Source organism: Oculina patagonica, chromosome 10 (genome assembly GCF_052425735.1).
Source record: "Oculina patagonica isolate OP01 chromosome 10, crgOcupat, whole genome shotgun sequence".
Lineage (NCBI taxonomy): Eukaryota > Metazoa > Cnidaria > Anthozoa > Scleractinia > Oculinidae > Oculina > Oculina patagonica.
In genome coordinates, this window is record NC_135767.1 from 3005995 (window position 1) to 3025310 (window position 19316).

A 19316-nucleotide genomic window follows, 5' to 3' on the forward strand; every position below is an offset into this window, starting at 1 on the left:
TAAGTAGCCTCCCATACACAGACGTTAATTATTAAATTAAGATTGACTGTAATGAATAATCCAATTGCGATCGTATGAGTCTAAAACTTGTATAATCAGGATATCTGCTTGAACAAATGTTAGGTTGTGATTATAAAGAAGCGAAAAGTAAAGCTTTTTAAAAATTAAAGGTTGGTGTACACGATCCTTCTGTCAGGCAGTCAGTCATCCGGCCCAGCCAGCCAGCCAGCTAACCAACCAACCATGCAACCAACCAACCAACCAGTCAGTCAGTCAGTCAGTCAGTCAGTCAGTCAGTCAGTCAGTCAGTCAGTCAGTCAGTCAGTCAGTCAGTCAGTCAGTCAGTCAGTCAGTCAGTCAATCAATCAGTTAATCAATCAATGCATTTGCCTCCAGCTGTACATTACCAATAGCACACACAAACAAACAAAATGATTAGGGACAGTGGAACTCCAAATTATCCAGTTATAGCACATGTTCACGCATGACATAACCAGCCGCACGAACGAGTAATCTTTAACATGACTAGCGTTGCAAACATTCCTGGTTGTATATTTCATTTTTTGCTTATCAGATGTACCAAATGCCAGCAAAAGAGTATCATGTAACAATTGTTCTTTTTTTTACTTAAACTTATAATTGTTTCACTTCCAGAGTCAATCCTTAGCTTGAGCGTAGTTAAACACTATCAACATCACTTAAGATAAATAAAATATATGGATGAAACCCCTAGTGTGCCGAGCGGTCAACATATTTTTCTGTGCTGTAGTTTTCTTTTCAATACTTTTCCGAATAATACTGCAACTATTTTTCAGTTTTGAAATAGGTTAATCGCTTACATATTCATAACAAATCAAGACTAGAGTAAGTAGCAAGAAACAAAGTTAACCACAAAGCTATTTTGGGATACAGATATTTATTACGGAGCCTCGGGGTATCATGCTAACCGGTCGGTGTCGTGCTAGCTGTTTGTATTTCACTAAATAACGTAAAAATATTAAAACCAAGTTTAATAACGAGTGCAATGCATTTGATTGCCTTTTTATTTATAGTGTAGGTTTCAAATGCACTGGACTATCCAGACCAACAAACATTTTTTTTTTCGATCTCTAGACAAAACGGCTTATTAAAACAACGATAATTTTGCAAATGAGTTTTTCGACGCCAACGCTATATATCATCTATCAATGAACAATCATCTATTCTTAATATATATTTTTAATATGTGATTAATCGACCAACATTAAATTCATTTCATCAGCCTTTATGATTACGTACGAAAGACAAGACTGGCTCGTGACGATTTTAAATGACTCCTTTTATAAAAACCAAGTTTTGAACGGAGCTACTGATAACACTATAAACGCGTTGTGTCTTGCAAGTAGATAAGCCACCAATGTAACACTGAAGCAAGTCTAGCTAGTGAAAAGACTTAACAGCATACACAGCCGAGAGGCTGCCATTGGGTGTAAGGAAAGTCAATGGAATTCAGCGACTGCTGCAGTACTTGAAGTCACCTTCGTCAATGACGCAATTTTGCCTTCGCGCCTGATTTACGCTTTTCGTTTCGATTCTGTGATCACCGGGACTTTCAAGAACTTGAGGTTGGCATGATGCATGCTTTCGATAACAGAATCATGTTACAGGAAAATCAAATAAAAAGTTGTAGCACCAAACTCACCAGAATTAGAATACAAGGAGACGTACTGCATAACCAACAACAGCTTGTTCGAGCACGCTTAAGAGAATGAAAGTTTTCATTAAATTTTGTGCTTCATTGAATTAGAAAAGGGCCTTATAGACAAATATTTGTACTGATTAATTTTTTGTCCTCTATTGTTGCATTCACTGCGGGTAGCTGTCAGTTTGCCATGGGGATAAAGTATAAATAAAGATGACAGACTATTCAAATCCACAAGACATCCGTGCAAGCTCTATTTCCTTTTCTCTTTCCCAGCCACTCCTCCCAGAGAACTTGCCAGGCAGGCTAAGCACTTCCTTTTTGGCATAGTATGTCTCTCCCTATCCTTGTTTTGAATGTGTACTGTTGAATTATTTGCCCAACCTGATCCAGTTAAACTGTCAACTGGTATACTTAAGTGAACTGAGTGGTGCCTTGATGTCTCTGTCTTTCTGTTTGTCTCTGTCTATCTGCGTCAGACAGTCTGCCTACCTGCCTGCCTGCCTGCCTGACTGTCTGTCTGTCTGTCTGTCTGTCTGTCCTGTTTGTCCTGTCTATCTGTCTGTTTCTGTGTTTCTCTCTGTGACTATCTGTTTCTCTTCCTCTGTCTGTCTGTCTGTGTCCGGCTCTGTCTGTCTGTCTGACATTCTGCCTTTGCCTGTCTGTCTGTCTGTCTGTCTGTCTTTCTGTCTGTCTGTTTCCTTGTCTGTAGCCCTACGACATTCTGCCTCTGTCTGTCTGTCTGTCTGTCTGTCTTTCTTTTTACTGTATATAAGAATATCTTGCCCTTGCTTGAACGATTCCAGTGAGGAATTTTTCGAAGCTTGTCCACGGGCGAAATCATGATCAATTAATGTTCAAAAAGTTAATTCAACATTGTATAGGGGTGAAGAAGGGCACGGTGTGGGAAAACTGACGTCTGTGACTCACCTTACACCTTTGAGTAGAAAACCCCTTACGTTTTATTGTTTTGTGTCACTTTATAAGATGCTTTCTCTGTGTTGCTTTTTGCATTTATTTGCACTCAAGTTTTACTTGACAGCTTCATACCTAGACCATACGATAAGCTGGTATTGTTTATTGAAAGATACTTGAAGCCCTTTTCCAGTTATTTACACTCATATCCATATCAAAACAATGAAAGACATGTATAATCATTATGTAAAGGGAGCATACGATTTTTTGAATAGCATAGCAAAAACAACAGTACTCTTAATCTCTATTCTGACATAGCACAATTACCATAATTCATACAGCCAAAAAGAAATTAGTCCAACGATTTGAACTAATGGTCGCTTATATTTATTATTTACCCCAGAATAGTTAACATCTCCCCTGCATAGCTCAAACCGGCAGTAACGTACACCCATACGAGTAAAGCTGCTATCAATTTACATTTAAAATAAAGACCGTACATTGACTCATAAGCTTGTCTTCCGTGGGTACATTGCCTTGAACAGGGCAAATACCCTGGTTTTGGCAATTTTGAATTTAATAAAATGCCAACCTAAAGCTCCCTTACTACACGATCCTAGTACAATAAGCTGGCGCCTAGTCCTCTCGAGACTTTTTAAGTAAAGAAGCTAAATGAACCAAGATAGAAAACTTCCCCATACATTGTCTTATATTATATCAACATAATTTGTCTTATAGAAAGGACAATCACATAACAATGTCCCTATACTTAAAATCTGTTTCTCCAAACTACAGAGACGCGAAAGATATTGAAAATTACATACAGCGTAGAAAAAGCAGCACTTACTCTACAAGACCCTTTGTTCAATTGTTACTTTCAACCAAGAGGATAGGTTCAATACAGCTGCGACAAAGTGATTAATCTTCTGTGTGTAATTGATTGGCTTTGAGGATTATGTACCGCTATTGCATTATTTGTAATTTTATCTGGCTGAAAGATATCTCTAAAAACAAATACAGATATAGTAAGTCTAGCAGTATTCGGCCGATAAACTAGACGAAATACCGGTTAAAACCGAGATTAAGATAACAAGGATTAAAGTATCCATCCTAGCTGAAAAAAAGATAAAAACATCAGCGAAACGGATCCCGACTGGAAGCTACAAGCCTTGATGTATTCATAGCTGGCTCTCAAAACTGGACATACGTTTCCCGTGTTAGTTAAAAATTAACTAAAATGTGTTTGCAAATGTCCAGGAATCGTTTCAGCCAGGAAAAGTTCACCAAATTCTACATTATGGGCACTGCTCTGGATATAACAAATCAGTTGCTGTAGTAAATCCAGTAATAACAATTGTAGACAACAAAGGCCAGTGGAAACAGAACACGTGACGCTTTGTCAATTTTGTCAGCTATCTTTTCCTTTCTTTTGCTTTTGGTGGTCCTGCTGTTATGGAGTGACACGTCATCCACAACGGCTTTGTTCTCTTTGGATGCGCGGTAAACCATTTCCAGGTCATTATCAGCTACTCCGTTGTAGGTGTCATCTGGGGGAGCTCTTCCATCACCCTTCGATCCTACTACGCACTTTATTGATGACGAGATTCTTGTCATGAGAGGAACGTCATGTTTCTAAAATAAGCGGAATAAAAAGAAAAAACAACAAATAATAAAGATGGTAAATTTTGAGCTCGGTGATAAATAATGAAGATGAATTTTTTCAACAATGACACGAGCATGGGACAAAGAAAAATTCTGAGTCCCCGACGGGAATCGAACCCATGGCCTCCCAGATACCGGTTGGGCGCTCTAACCAACTGAGCTACGAGAGACTCGTGGTGAGCTGGGCCATTTACTAGGTTAATATGTGACACGCGTCCTGCATACTGCTAGGATCAGCAATGTCGAAATCATCACTGAAGTGTGTTGTAAATAATAAAGATGGTAAATTTTTTTCTTTGTCCCATGCTCGTGTCATTGTTGAAAAAATTCATCTTCATTATTGATCACCGAGCTCAAAATTTACCATCTTTATTATTTAACTAAGTCAAATATAACTGGAGATTTGAGACTATGTACAAATACGGATGAATGGAGAATTTGCTTCACTTTCGTCTTTCCTAAGGGGAAATTGTGAATGTCACACATCTTTTGTAATTTCCGGGTGAGCCATAGGCAGATCTAGGGGAGGAGTCTGGGAGGCCTAGGGGTGTCTCCCCCTCGTCTTCCGTTCTGTTTAAAACGCCTCTGTCTAATGGCTCCTCCCTTTGAGCACCTATGGATCAACCACCATAAACCAGTGGAAACAAATTGAGTAAGTTACCTTGAATTTAATCTTCTCCTCGTCTTCTTTGGCGCTCGATTCAAAGAGAAAAACGATCGTGCATTCAATCAGGGTCAAAAACACAAAGCTGAATGACACCAGTAGATACCAGTCCAAAGCCTTTGGGTAGCTGACTTTAGGCAAGTTGCCATTGAGAGATCCGAGAAGAAACATGATGGTTAAGATGGAAGTGATCCCCAGGGTCATTCTGTTGCCCATGTCGTCTTTATCCATCCAGAACACAATCCAACTAAGTATTACGACAAAAATGTCTGGAAAGTAGACTTGGATAAGGTAATAGCCGATGCGTCGTTCAAATGAAAACGTCACTGTCATGGTGGAGAAATTCCCTACGAAAACAATTAAAAAAGAAATGTAAGGTAGAAGAACAAGCAAATTAGAAAGGTGAGCCAGCATTGAAGATTCAGGTGAATGAATGCAGACCTTATATGTGTACAAGAAACCGAAGGGGGTGCACCAAAAAAATTGGGTGTGTGTATGCGGCGCACCTCTTAAACTATTACTCTATATCAGACCAAATTATGAGATTTTCCAGATGTATTTCAGAACTGATCCAAAAACGAACACCCTTTGCTATTTCAGACTAGACCGTAGCTAAGAACTGCTTCGGTTTGCGTAAACATTTGAGAAGGGCTTCGAAGTCCCACAGTAAATTAAAATGAACTTCTTAAGGGGGGAGGCGCGGTGGCCTAATGGTTAGTGCGCCGGACTCCGGAGCGAGCGTTCCGGGTTCGAGCCCTGGCCGGGGTCACTGTGTTGTGTTCTTGGGCAAGACACTTTACTCTCATAGTGCCTCTCTCCACCCAGGTGTATAAATGGGTACCGGCGAAATAATGCTGGGGGGGGGGGTTCCCTGCGATGGACTAGCATCCCATCCAGGGGGGGAGTAGAAATACTCCTAGCTGCTTAATGCTAAGGAAACCGGGATAAGCTCCGGCAGTATGCGCCACTTTGGCTCGAAGCTGACCTTTTTTGTTTTGTTTTTTCTTAAGGGGGACTTACAGTCAAATTTGGATCACATAAGACGTTGTTTGAATTTTTTTATTTAAAGGCGATATTTGATGACAATGATAACCATTCTAAGAATCGTATTTAACTGCTGATCAAAGCGCACAAAACATATCCCATTTAGACCAAAATGGTCAACATCTATACTCTATTTGAACCGAAATGGCGAAAAACCACACACTTTGTCACCTATAGTAGCTTCAATAAGGGAGTATCAACCCGTCAGAAAGCCATCAGTTAATTATTTAATGAACAGGGGAATGAATATATCAGTCGATAAAAGAATAAATAAACTAACCTGAGGCAAAGTAGTCTATATCTGATGACAATTTCGAGCCTTTGTACTCGAACTGAGCCATTTGTGTGTGTCCAACTGGGACTTCAGTTTCTCCGGATTTCCACATAAAGATAATGTCCTCCATATTATGGCCGTCTGTACAATGGAGAAATGAACAGGCTAAACGGGGTCCTACCTATTACGGGGAGTTTGTTATATTTTTTTTATCAAAAAGGTGCTAAGGCAAGGAAAGTTCAGCCCGAAACATGTTTATCCAGGGCATCAGAAATTTCAAAACGCATTGAATCGATACCTTAATTTTGCATGGAGAATAAGGTTTTTTTTTATATATGTGTAACATTTTTCAAAAGAAAAGCTTTTTTAAAATTAGATAGATAACTCATTTATTACAAAAATATCATGCATTGCAGTCATAAGACTTAATTACGTACAAATTTTAACAATTACAATAAAAATGGTTTAATTTTTTTAAAATAAATTACAATTGTGTAAAAAAAAATTATTTACATCGCATGACTAACCGAATAAACAATATCATAAAAAGATCGGTGCGGCAAACTGGGATGTAAAAACGTCTTTTATTTCTCAAACGCTGAGCATGAAAGCTGGCCATAAACGGTAGACGGTTAGCCAGCTTGTGATCTTCCTTCACTGAGTTGTATTATTGGGCCCCTCTCCACCCAGGCGTGAAAATGGGTACCGGCGAAGTTAATGCTGGGGGGGGGGGGGGGGGGGGGGGGTAACCCTTCGATGGACTAGAATCCAATTTAGGGAGAAGAAGAAATACTCCTAGTTGCTTTAATACTGCTGTTGGAAACGGGATAAGCTCCGGCCTGATAACCTCGCTATGTCACAATGGACAAATACGATCCGTCCTGAAAATTAAGAAAACTGGCGAAAACTTTGTGGCACCTATAAGTTTGCATTTTTCCCTTATAAGTTTGACAAGATGCAAATTATAACTAGGAATTTCATTAAGAAAGTGAGTGCTGTCGAAGGTGAATGAAACAGGGTTAACTGAATTGAACAGTCAACAGGTCTGGATAGTTTAGGGTAGGGGTGTCCAGAGTAGGTCCTAGCTGATAATTTGTAATAATTAATACAGCAAGTGTTAATTATTAACGGAGTTGTTTGATCCACACTGGGAAATTGCTGAAAAGGCTTTGTTGTTTGCTGGGTGGGGAAAGTGGTTGAAAAGAGTCTTCCGCCACTTAAATTAACTTTTTGCATCGTGGACGCAGAGATATAATTTTTGTCGTGACGCTTTCGATACAACGAAATATGAAATCACGTTTTTCGGAGTGTGTTAATTATCAACAGACAATCACTTTCGCTCGCGTGATTATCTTTCGCTCAAGAATACTCGGCGTATTTGTTTCTTTGACTGGGGAGATTTTCACTGTTGTTAACACCTTCGAAACCCTCGTAGAAGCGGAGATTTATTTCTTGTCGCGACGCTTCTCAAACTAGACTAAACATCGAAGATAAAATCCGCAGTTGTCGGCGCGTGTTTCTATTCAATGATGAAACAAGAAAATTCGCTCGCAAAAATGTCGCAAGCATACTCGGTGCATCGTTTCTAGCTAAATCACATTATTTTTCTTTGAGTACAGAGTTTTTTTTACTGTTAGAAACAATTTCGTAAACCTTGTAGAAGCGGAGATTTAATTGTTGTCGGCGCGTGTTTATTCACGAGATCAAACCTCTCTCCTCCGCAGAGGCCTCTTTCGTGGGGGAAGGCGAAAAAACACGGGGGGAGGAAGGCGAAAACACGATTCTCTCCAGGCTCCGCGCGCTTACTTTTCACCTCTCCCCGTTCCTCTCCCTATTTCCCAGCCCGTACGAAACACGAAAGAGACCTCTGCGGAGGAGAGAGAAACGGCGGAAGAAAAAAATCCGTCTCGAAGTTGACAGCCATGTGATGTGCGCGTGATTGTCGTTTCAACTGTCCCGGATAATACTCTACTGCGCAGGCTTCGAGTCTTACATCCGAGAAAATTTTGGATTTTTCGCCCTACAGAAAAGAATAGTGTGCTGTCTCGCTAAGGCTCGACAGCAATTACTAGATCGAGAAAAACATATTGTAAATCCTACATTAAGCCCTGTCCTCTTTTAAACACCCCCCTTCTAACTAAACTCTTCTAAACTAACTAAACTAACTGAACATTCCTCTCTCCTCTTTGGATCGCGAAATTTATTAAGCCTCGAGCTCGTCCCTCCCCACCCCCCCCCCCCCATCTCTTTTATGTTGAATAGTGTCACTTACAACTTCCAAACTTGAGGGTGCATTCCTGCGAGTCTAGTGGGAAATCCTTCAAGTCCATTATGCAAGAGGCGAGCAGAGTTACCCTGCGATAAACGAGATATAAACATGGTCGTAAATATTTCTCGGGCAGCTTAGAAACCGGTGGTGATTGCAACTTGGGCACTATAAATAATACAGTAATATTGTAGAAAAATGTAAGGCTAGTGAGTATGTCCACTAGTTCAAATGTAAATTTCAAACCAGCTATTCTAAGAGAAGGGTTTCTCTGAAGTAATTAAAGGTGGCTCCACAGCAATTTGCAATATATTTTTTTGCATGACTGGACTAACAGTTATCTTTGAGAGAAACTATTACCGATTGGTTTTTAAGTTATCAGTAAGTGAACCTCAAAAAGCTAACTATGGTGTGCGCATGACTCCCTGTCACGTTGCCATGGCAATTTATTTCGACGTCAAATGCGTCCACTTTTTTTCCATTGGCAAACGACATAAGGTCTGCTTTAAATGTTCTTCGTTAGCTTCATCGAGCTACTTGTGTGAAGTGCTAAAATTGGGACGTTCATGAAAGCGACTTTTTAGACCGTAAAAATATTTTCATGCAAACGTTTGAAACGATTAAAACCTTACCCTCTACTGTATTCGATCTCGCCATTAGGTTTAATTTTTACATTGCTATGCGTTTCTTCGTCTGGCATCATCATGTTGGATTCACGCGCGTTGTAACAGTAGGGATCTGGGACCCAGATGTTTTCAATATCATCTCCTTTTATGGTAATGGTACGGTTCAGCTTTCCAGCAAGGCGGGTATCTACCCAATACTGATGGAAATAGGTGTACACCATGTACTCCTGTTGATAAAAGAAAAGAAATGTCGTTTCTCTAGATAACTATTGCTCTGTGGCACTAAATTATCATAAGTATCATAATAGACCTTATTCGTATTCTCGGTATTGGACTGGAACTAGCTTGCAATGGAGGCTAATGCGGGTATCTTTCAAATGCAAATGACATGAAGCTGTTTTTAATGATATTCCCGCGCATTAGCCTCCATTGCAAGCTAGTTCCAGTCCAATACCGAGAATACGAATAAGGTCTATTGCATAGTCGGATGAGCGGTGGCCTAATGATTAGTGTGCTGGACCGGGTTCCAGCGGCCCTGGCCGGAGTACTGCTTTGTGTTCTCAGTTAGGTGCTAACTTTAGTCCAGTATATTTCATTTCTTCTTTCTTCCAAATTTAGGTGGTGAAAACCGTGATCGTTCCTTATTGTATTGTATTGCAACTTTTAAAAGGAATGTTTTAAGTTTTCTTATGGATAATTAGAATATTTGTATTTGTATATTTGTGTATATATTTTAAATTTTAATAAGTGGGGACATCCCTAGCTAGTATGGTGCCACTGCGCTTTTGGTTGTCTCGATCCTTCTCCACAGCTTTTTGTTTGTTTGTTTGTTTTTTAGTTAGTTATCTTAATTATTCATAATGTATTTGAATTGTATGTATTGTTGCGCGAATATCGTCCTACTTAAAATAAAATCGTGAAAGAAAGGAATTTAGGGTTCTGCGAGTGGTTGAAGGGTACCTACCATATTAGCCTCCTCAATATTTCCAAAAGATTCCACTGTCAAAGTACATTGTACGATCGTAGGTTTGTTGTTTTCTAATGAAAAAGAAAAAGTCAATTCAAAGAGAAATCGACCAAAGTCTCGCGCGTTCAAAGCAAGCAGTTACACATGTGGGGGTGGGGATAGGAGATCCTCCAGGTTCCCAGGCTCCCACCCCTCCCCTACTGGTCCCCCCCTCTCTGTGCTATTTTTGCTGCAAAGCATTACACAATGTTAAGAATCTATGTTAAGCAGTTTACAATACTTTACCAGGGTCCTAAAATTTGGAATTCTTTCCCAATATCGATCACTGGCTCGACAACCTTTTTACTTTTTTTAAAAAAAAATAACTGAATTTGTAATGAATTGAATCTGAATTGACCTAGCCGCACATCCACAACTAAATTTCTAACAAATTGATAACCGAGGTTGCCTCCCCTATAAGCCTGGTGGTTTCTCGGAGGACTCCTCGCCTTACCATAATTATTACTGTAATATTCCAATCTTAAAGTGGCTAATAAATGATGATAATGATGATGATGATGGTGAAGAAATTTTTCCTAATTTCTTCCCACTTTTCATCCTCTCTGCTCCCGCCCCCCGTAGAATTCCCACCCCGTTTGAGTTTCCGCCCTGTAACCCTTCCCTACATTTACGTTGGAACAAACTGGTAGATTTTCTCTATCCTGCGATTGAGTGCAAGATCTTTACTTACCAAAATCGGGTCTTAGGGCTTTGTCGTAGCCGTTGAAAAGCTTTGAAATGATGTCACCATGAGATCTGTAAGAAACAATTTAGAAGGTCTGTTTAATTTACAATCGTGGAATAATAAATTACTGACGAAATAACGCAGCCGAGTCAACTGATTGAAAATAGAAATATTTTAAGTAACAAGATAGGCTAAAATATACTTACAATCCAGGGTATGCTGTTAACAAAAGAGTGAATAAAAAGGTGGTCTTCCCTAAAACACTCTGTGTTGAAAAATGTTTCATTTTACCCTAAAAAACAAAAACAAAAACAACTTAAAATTACTAATAATAGGAACCTATTAATAGATTCCTAGAAACACCTGTTTAAAATAAACCCATTTGGAAAGGGAGGTAGGGGGGAGTGGGTGGAACCCCACAAGTTTATACTTTAATCACTTCACAGCAAAATAAAAAGTTTCCTTACAAGTTTACCACCCCAAAAAACAATAGATATATAAAATAATATAAATTGTTAAATCTATAATATCTACTGCTTTTGTCTTTTATAGGCTATTATATAATATAGTTTTGTTTAATCAGCAAAATGTTTCAATCGATCCATAGAGGCTGTTTGATAAATTTGAAAAAAAAACAAACAAACAGAAAAATGTCGGTAGAACAGACCCTCTTTAAAATCTAATGAAACTAAGGTGACCCCTGTGACGGAATTTTATGAAAATAGTTATATATAACGTCAATGACATTATTTTGCCTTCTCGAAACAAGAAAAGTGTGTTAATACGTCAACTTAGTATCTCCAGCAGCTTTTTATTCATTAATTTTTAATATAGGCTAATTGTAATACTGCACTTTATACTGCAATTTATTTCTAAATACTGCAATTTATTTTTCGTATTACCCATATTAACCATTTACGTATATCAAAAATGTAAAGTGAAGATAAAACTGTCTAATCAGGCTACATGAAGTATTTTTCATCCGTATCTACCTTAAAATCCATGACTTTCCCCTAACCTCGAAAAAATTACGCTCGAAAATTGCCCTAATTCAATTGTGCCTGCGACAAAGTTCATGTATATCTTCGTAGTTCTTCTCTCGATAATTGTATTAGTCCACTGAAGCAACAATTATCAATCTTAAAAAAATGTTGCTATCATTATTTTGCGTTTGTTATCATTTACTTTAAGCATTATTTTAAATTATTTTTGCCACTGTTGTTTCCTCATACTGAAACTCAAATTCTGGTCGGAAATTGCTTTTTCAGACGGCGTAAATTTCCTCGCAGGGGCAAGGAGCCAAAAAGCTTATTTTACTCGAAGCTCGGCCGGGAAAATTTATCCAGCAAACCTACGCCATAAAGTTGAAAATACGCGCGCAGGTGAATTACAAACTGAAGATAAACAAACTGCTTGGAAGTATTTGCGCAGTTATTAAACTGCTTTCAGCAATCGAATTGACATACCATTGAAGTCGGGTAGTTTCAAACTCGAATGGCTTCAAGTTGTGGAAGTTGCGATCAACGGACAGGAATCGGTTCAAAGACTGACGAAAAACTTTTAACTTTTGATGCTTACGCGATTGAGCGACCCAATAAAGGTCCACTTTGTCAACTGTAATGTTGAAACCAATCACAGGCTTGAATTGTGGCACACCAATATTGTGTTAAAAAAGTTAAGAAAACAAGCACCACGCGATGCACGACCGTAAAAGGACCAGCCTACGCAACAGCCTTCTTGAGAAACTGTTGTTTTGCCTTATTGGCCAATTGAAACACTTAGTACATTATCACTGATACGATAATTAACTACACAATTTATCAACTTCGAGATGATAAGTGCTGCCGGCTGATATAAGTAATTAAGGACCTTGGTGGCTTTTACACTGCGTAAATATTAAGCCAACTGCGGCTCTCTCCTCCGCAGAGGCCTCTTTCGTGTTTCGTACGGGCTGAGAAATGGGGAGAGGTGAAAAGTAAGCGCGCGGAGCCTGGAGAGACTGCAACTGGGGTAAAATGTTCTTGTTTGAAAACTCAACTCGCATGAACAGTTTACATGTTTTTAATTGAAATGAATAAATAAACTTTATTTAAGTGTCATAGTGTTTAGCTGTTGGGCTAATTGGGGACACTGAATAATTTTAAAAATTATAAACTCAACAATCGCTATCAGTCTAAAATATCGAGCAAGATTAAAATTAAAATTTAATATTATATATCAATCTAAAAACTGAGTAACTTATTTTCATATGAAAAGTTATTTGTGGCCTTATCAGTCTGAAGATGAGACAAAAGTTGGAGTGGTCTGTTAAGTTTTTTGTTAGCGCGGAAGTATAAAGAATTTTAACTATGCAGGTTTTGTGTTTAATCATCCGACTGTGTAGCAAACGCGTGGCTAGTATGCAGATGACCGTAATCGATCTGTAGCCCTTTGTATCTAATTTATGAACAAAATGTTAAATACACCCGGAACCCAAAGGCAAGGACAAAGTAATTCTAAAATTGAATTTGCATTAGAACTCAGCTTGTTTGCAATGGTGATTCAAAAAACTAATTAAATTATTTTAGCTCTTTCTGTTAGCCGGTTCCGTTGGTTGCCTACCTATGCTGTTATTATTTTTGCCTTAGGGCTGAAATGAATTCTTGGATACAGAAAAATGCTGCATTTTTTTTTATTTTAGCTTGTCTTGGCATTACAAACACTACATTGCTGTTTCTAGCAGGTATTTGTCGACACAAATACAGTGTTGTATACATTCCTCACCGCTGTAGATGCATTCTTACTAATGTGGCTACCTTTTGAGTGGTAAAGAGAACTGAGCAAGAAAATACCGCTGTACATTATAAGCGAAAACTGTTAGCGTCAAATGCCATTAGCTGTTTAAGAGGGGCAATTTTCGACAATTTATTCCTATTTCTAAATAGTTTCCCTGTTTACTTTCTGAGTTAACTCCGGAATAATCATGTTTTACTTCACTTGGACACGAAATTGACTGGGGAGATTGATTTCGTGCCCTAAATTAGTTTAAAATGCAAAATACTCACGACATTTGAAGTTCGCGTGCTTAATTAATTTGAGTAAAGAAGTTTTGTAAATAGCACGAAACAACAATGAATCGACTTGTTTTCTGATCTTGGCAAGTTTGTGACACACAGATATAACTTTAGATTCTTTGTGACGACATTTATCTGTCATGGCATAACAATTAGCAAAATATGTGTGCTTAGCAAATTTGAAATGTTAAGTTATCGACTTCAAGTGGCCAGAAGTGTTTCACAGACTTGTTTTAGTCACAAAATCGGCTGAAGAATTTAGCGAAAGGTAATACATTATAACGACGCAATCGCCAGAAAAAATGACGCGACGAGTCGAGATTATGACATAACTGTGTAAATGGTTGGAGGCAACATAATTAAAAAACGCGCCAAGAAATATTCTTCTTCGATATTCAAACGTACTGAATCAGAAACAGCGAAACAAACAACTGAGCAATCATTCATGAGGGGGCTGGGTGAAAACTATGTGGAAAAATGAACAGAACAGTTCAATGTTGTAGCGCCGATCTAACTACGGCACGTTGATATGCGTGTTCTAAGCGCTTCAGTGATCAGAATTCACTTAGCAAGTACATTAAAACTACACTTTAGTTTTTAAACGACAAAGTTAAGCCTTCTTTAGGATAAAATAGGTGTAACTTACCAAAACAATCCTTGAGGAATACCCTTAAGTGCGAACTGAACTGTAGCTGAACTCAGTGCGCCCAAATTCGAAGCGGAACAAAAACCAATGTTTTGTAATTCCGCTCAAAGCCGCCGCATGCGTTTGAAATATTTGCATACAGTTTTATTGTTAATATTGTCAAGAGTGATTGATGTCGAACAATAACTAAGTTTTGAAAGCTTTTGTGTAGCCTTTTGTGTTACACTCGACTGCTCTTTGCTTATTTTTATACCCCAACACGTGTGCGGACAGTAAAATACAGCGGTATAGAATAGTGGTACTAGTGAATACGACCTCCTACGGGCCTTAAAAATGTTCTTATTACTAAACAGGGTCATTGTGTACCATTCCTTTTAGTCCCTTTAAATAAAGTCATTACATGGATAATCAATTTAAACCTCCCCTCCCTATCGACTCCTGCTCGCAGCTCAGTGCTCCAACTTACACATTTTTTATTGTAACTGAAAACAATACAATGTACCTCTTTAGGAAAAAGCGAGGCCAAAACTTACAAAGTGTATACGAGCTGTGTGGGGTAGCATTCGATGTAAGCCTAACTATTATGTCCTGAACCATAATCCTGGATGGTGACTGAATACGTCCATGCCTTGCTATAGATAGGACGCATTTTGGCTTTTAAGGAACACGCGCACCAAGAAAAAAATTGATTGCTCGCATAGTTAATAACAACAGTTACGTGACTAAAGCTGATTTAAGGCGGGGGTACACACCTTAAGGCCTTTTTCCCTCACGTAACATTAGTTTAACGGCAATATTTCGTTTGCATTTCAAGCAATTCAAAAATTCTATGCTCATTTAATACACGAATCTATGTTTTGGGATGTTTTGTAAATTTTTGGGTGATTTTGGGGCATGTTTTTGTTTTGGGGAAATAGTTTCCACAAAGGATAAGTAATATTTAGAGAAATAATAAATTTTAAAGATTTAATGTAGTTTTTAAATAAGAATTTGGAGTTTAAAAATTAGTAGATGGACACCTAAACAGTCCCCTGATAACCTGGAGTGCTTTTACGTGGGGGTCAACTGCCTGGTGGTGTTTCAAAAAATAATTATCTTTCTTGTACCCCTTCTTTAAACCTTACAAAATTTCATTAAAATTCTGGTGTACGCTAATGACTTATCAATATGCAGCTTATATAGAACAGCATCCCTTCTTCTGGTTATAACTTAGTGTCCCGACCATAGTGTTAACGACATGTTAATGTCAGTTATCTGCGCCGGGGTTTAAAAGCACGCAGGCTCGACGCCGAGAAGAGGCAAGGCTAATTTTCAGCCTCAAGACTCTTCATCTAAGGGGGATGAACATTGACTTTGCTCAGTTTTTGTGACATTAGAATCGCGCGCGCTTTTATTTCGAAGATGCACTTTAATAATTTAAAATGAACAAGCGCGCGCGTGCTGTTGGTTACACGCATTTTTTAACCGTGCTAATGAAGAGAAAGATGTGCCGAAACGTCCGAGAGTTGAATCGTTTTAGCGCATAAACAGTACTACTATTTTAATTTTACATCAAATAGTGTCTTACTCACCGAACCTAGGCCTCGTTCAGCGCCTCTTGTACTATAGCTTGTCGATCTTATTGCAAAAGAGCGTTGTTTGTTAATAACTCTTGTGTTAAGTAGCAGTTAAATCGTGTCTTGCAGCATGCACATTCTGGGTCGGAATAAATTATCGAAAATTACATGATCCTTTTTGTATTTCGGTTATTCTATATTGAAAAATAAGTAAGCATCGTAATGGTTTCCCAGGTGGTCCATCTGTGCTTGAGCATTACAGCAAGATATCGTGTTATTTCACTAGGATAAACGAAGTATGAGGAGTTCGGTCTAGAGGCGCACTCTTCCCTTTCTAACAATCGGCCACGGTTGTAAAACGATGTCAATGCTCACGGTCGTTTTAATTTTCACCTGCGAATTCTGATAATTTGTCTCTTGCCAGAGGGTAAAACGATAATAAAGTTTTGTTAGAAAGTATTATTTTGGTTGACGTGCTCTATTTTTAATCAGCAAATTTCAATACGGCATTTTCAATTAACAAAGCGCACGTATGTTGGGTGGCGACATGAAATTTATCTCGAAGATATATAAAAGTTTTAGTCAAGCAACATTTTTCTTTGATATGAAATCATCCTATTCAGAGATGTGCCTTTTTTGCTCTCTTTCGACCGGAAGTTTTAGGGGGGAGGGGAGAGGGGGAGGAGGGGGCGAATTCGCCCCCACTCCTCACGTTAATTCCAAGAGCACTGAAGCTACTAGTCAATGGGTACTTGGAGAGTGTATAGTACGTCAAGATAGCATGATTATTTCATTAAAGGGCGGTTTTCAACTGAGCGTCCTAAAATCAAAAGCTATCACTTTAGCCAATCACAAAGAACAAGACAATCCAGTGAATTAATCAAATACATGCAACCGGCCCGAAGCGCGGGAAAATGTGTGTTCGCTCTTCGTAGCGGGAGCGAATGATAGGCGGCTGTATTCGCAGGCTAGTGTGTGAGCGAATTACGATTGGTTATGGTTTTACTTCTGATTGGTCGAGACAGTGGTGCCAGTTTTCTAAACCAACCTCTTAGCATAGTAATGCAAAACCAAAGCAAGTGCGAATTACTTTCGAATGAAACTTAAAGATAAGAAAGTTTCTAGGACGTATTTACCTTAATTTGTTCGCAATTTCTTTATATATGTTTAAATTTTTAGTTATATGTTTATTTATGGCTACTCTTATCTCTTCTAGCAGGGCATGAGCATCTCTAGTAGTAATACACAGCAAATGGGCGTTAAATTTTCATAAATATTGTATATTAAGCCTTCGGTTAAATGCCAATCCCGTATCTCGAGTCTTCGTTCGTTACTGAACAACCTTAACAAAACGAACTACTCTCGAAAGTTCCGTTGCAGGATCGATTTTGATTGTTTTTTTAAACACCTGAAAAACCACTGGAAGAAAAACGCCGAGAAGTTCGTTGAGTCTTGTTTTTGAAAGCCAAGCATTCGCAATTCAGCCGGAAGTCTGACATTTCGGACTTCCAAAAAAAAGTGATCATGGTCGCACTTTTTTCCGACCGCTGGTCAAGGGGAACGAAGATTTGGGTACGTGCTTGGTCGAATTCTTGTTTTCTCGAATGTATGTGCAACTGCATGTGGTCGTTACGTTTTTCCTTGGCTGCGCAAGTAAAAACTGAGAGAGCTTTTTTAACTACCCGACCTACGACTTTTCCGAGCGATTGCTAAAGAGTCACCTTTCCATGATCTCTAGATCTTTAACTTTTCTAGCGCATAATTTGTAAATCACTGTGAAAATATTGTTGTAGACCTCTAGCTGCGTAATACAAAATATAAAGGATAAAAAATACACAGTAAATAAACCGGTAGCACCATCCAATTTATAAATGGTTGTAATATTTTCCTGGCTGTATAATTTGGTTAATTGTAGAAAGACTCGCTAAACAAGGTCTTATCTTTAACACAAAATGTGACATAAAAATACCTGAAAAATAGCAGTTATCTTCAGATCCAATACAGGTCCTGTATTGAGTAGTGTGCAGTCGCTTGATATTATGAACAAATACATTAAAATAGCTTGTAGCAGCTGTAAATTTAATGGATATCGATTTTTGATTGACTTTTTGTCAGGGTGAAAGGTAGCTCGCGTTAATAGCAAGGCAATTCGAGGTAATTGGAAGACCACACGACGCTCATTATGTATTGCTTCTTCGTAATTACTTTCGTTTTAGTTTTTATTCTTGAAGTTTACATGGAAGAGAAAAATTGACACAATTCTGATAAAGTTTATATGGAGCAAGACTATGGGAAAAGTGTGATATATAACGAACAAGACATTGCTTGAATTTTCCAGATCGCCAAGTTCAGAGAATATATCAGAGATTACATATGTTTGTTTAAACAATTACTTTATTCGTGATTATTCAAATTTAAAGTACACTGTAGTAATCATCATTTCTTTCAATAAACGGCTGTGCTGTTTTTAATTTTCTAGATCTGTTTCTTGTATTCCCTTTCATTTTATATCTTTTACACGGCTCGCCGAGAAATAGTCTTTCTTCAACAGTTATCTTTTTTCCAAAAGAACCACTGTCCTGAGATCTAAGGTCATGCCAAATTTGAGAAAGATTCGGCTGTTGCACTGCATGATTTTGACTTCTCAATGATCAGTGCAGTCACAGCTGCGTGAAAAAAAATCCCCTGAAACACCCCCACCCACTCAATAAAATATGTTTATTTGAGCGCAAAGTTTTTTTTTTTTTTTGAACCGTGAACTACTTTGGGCAGTGTTAATAAAGATTTGCGAAAAAGGTTTATAAAGTGGGAAAGTTCGTCGGTCTTTCTAGTTCTCTAATAATTAAAAATAGAAAATCCGAATTATAGAAACACGAATGAAAGTTTGGGAGAACGAGAAATCGTGCGGGAAGACCTGTCACAGAAGAGTGTTTCCACAACTTTTTCGAGTTCTACCAAGTGTCACGTGTCTTTTATAACTTGATTGAAACACAGAAATTATTTTCTTTTTCTTTAAGCAAACATTACTCTTTGCTCGCGTCATCATTACGTGTTAGGTTCTGTGCCGGTTTCTATCGAGTTATAAAAGTATGACTTTAAGCTCGCTTCCTTAAAGCGTGTTTTCTAAATTGTCATATATAATTTTTGGAAAACTATACTTTAAATACGCAAAAAAATGCTACCTCTTATTAAGTTCGTCTTGTAGTTTTGAGTCGTAGCTACCAAAACAAATACTCAA

General features: G+C 38.3%; 1 protein-coding gene across 2 annotated transcripts; it reads right to left on the reverse strand.

Moving 5' to 3' along the window:
- Nucleotides 1-3564: 3564 nt before the first annotated feature.
- Nucleotides 3565-14647, reverse strand: LOC144629340 (gamma-aminobutyric acid receptor subunit beta-3-like). Of its 2 annotated transcripts, none has more exons than XM_078487578.1 (9): nt 14523-14647; nt 11030-11115; nt 10830-10894; nt 10097-10170; nt 9139-9359; nt 8513-8595; nt 6247-6381; nt 4920-5269; nt 3565-4228 (listed from the first exon to the last, which is right to left on the reverse strand). In XM_078487578.1, the coding sequence occupies exons 2-9, from the start codon at nt 11107-11109 to the stop codon at nt 3920-3922; spliced, it is 1317 nt and encodes a 438-aa protein (XP_078343704.1). In that variant the 5' UTR covers nt 11110-11115; nt 14523-14647; the 3' UTR covers nt 3565-3919. The 2 variants fall into 2 exon arrangements, with proteins under 2 accessions (XP_078343704.1, XP_078343703.1); XM_078487577.1 differs by lacking the exon at nt 14523-14647 and adding an exon at nt 12290-12381.
- Between the last annotated feature and the right edge of the window lie 4669 nt (nt 14648-19316).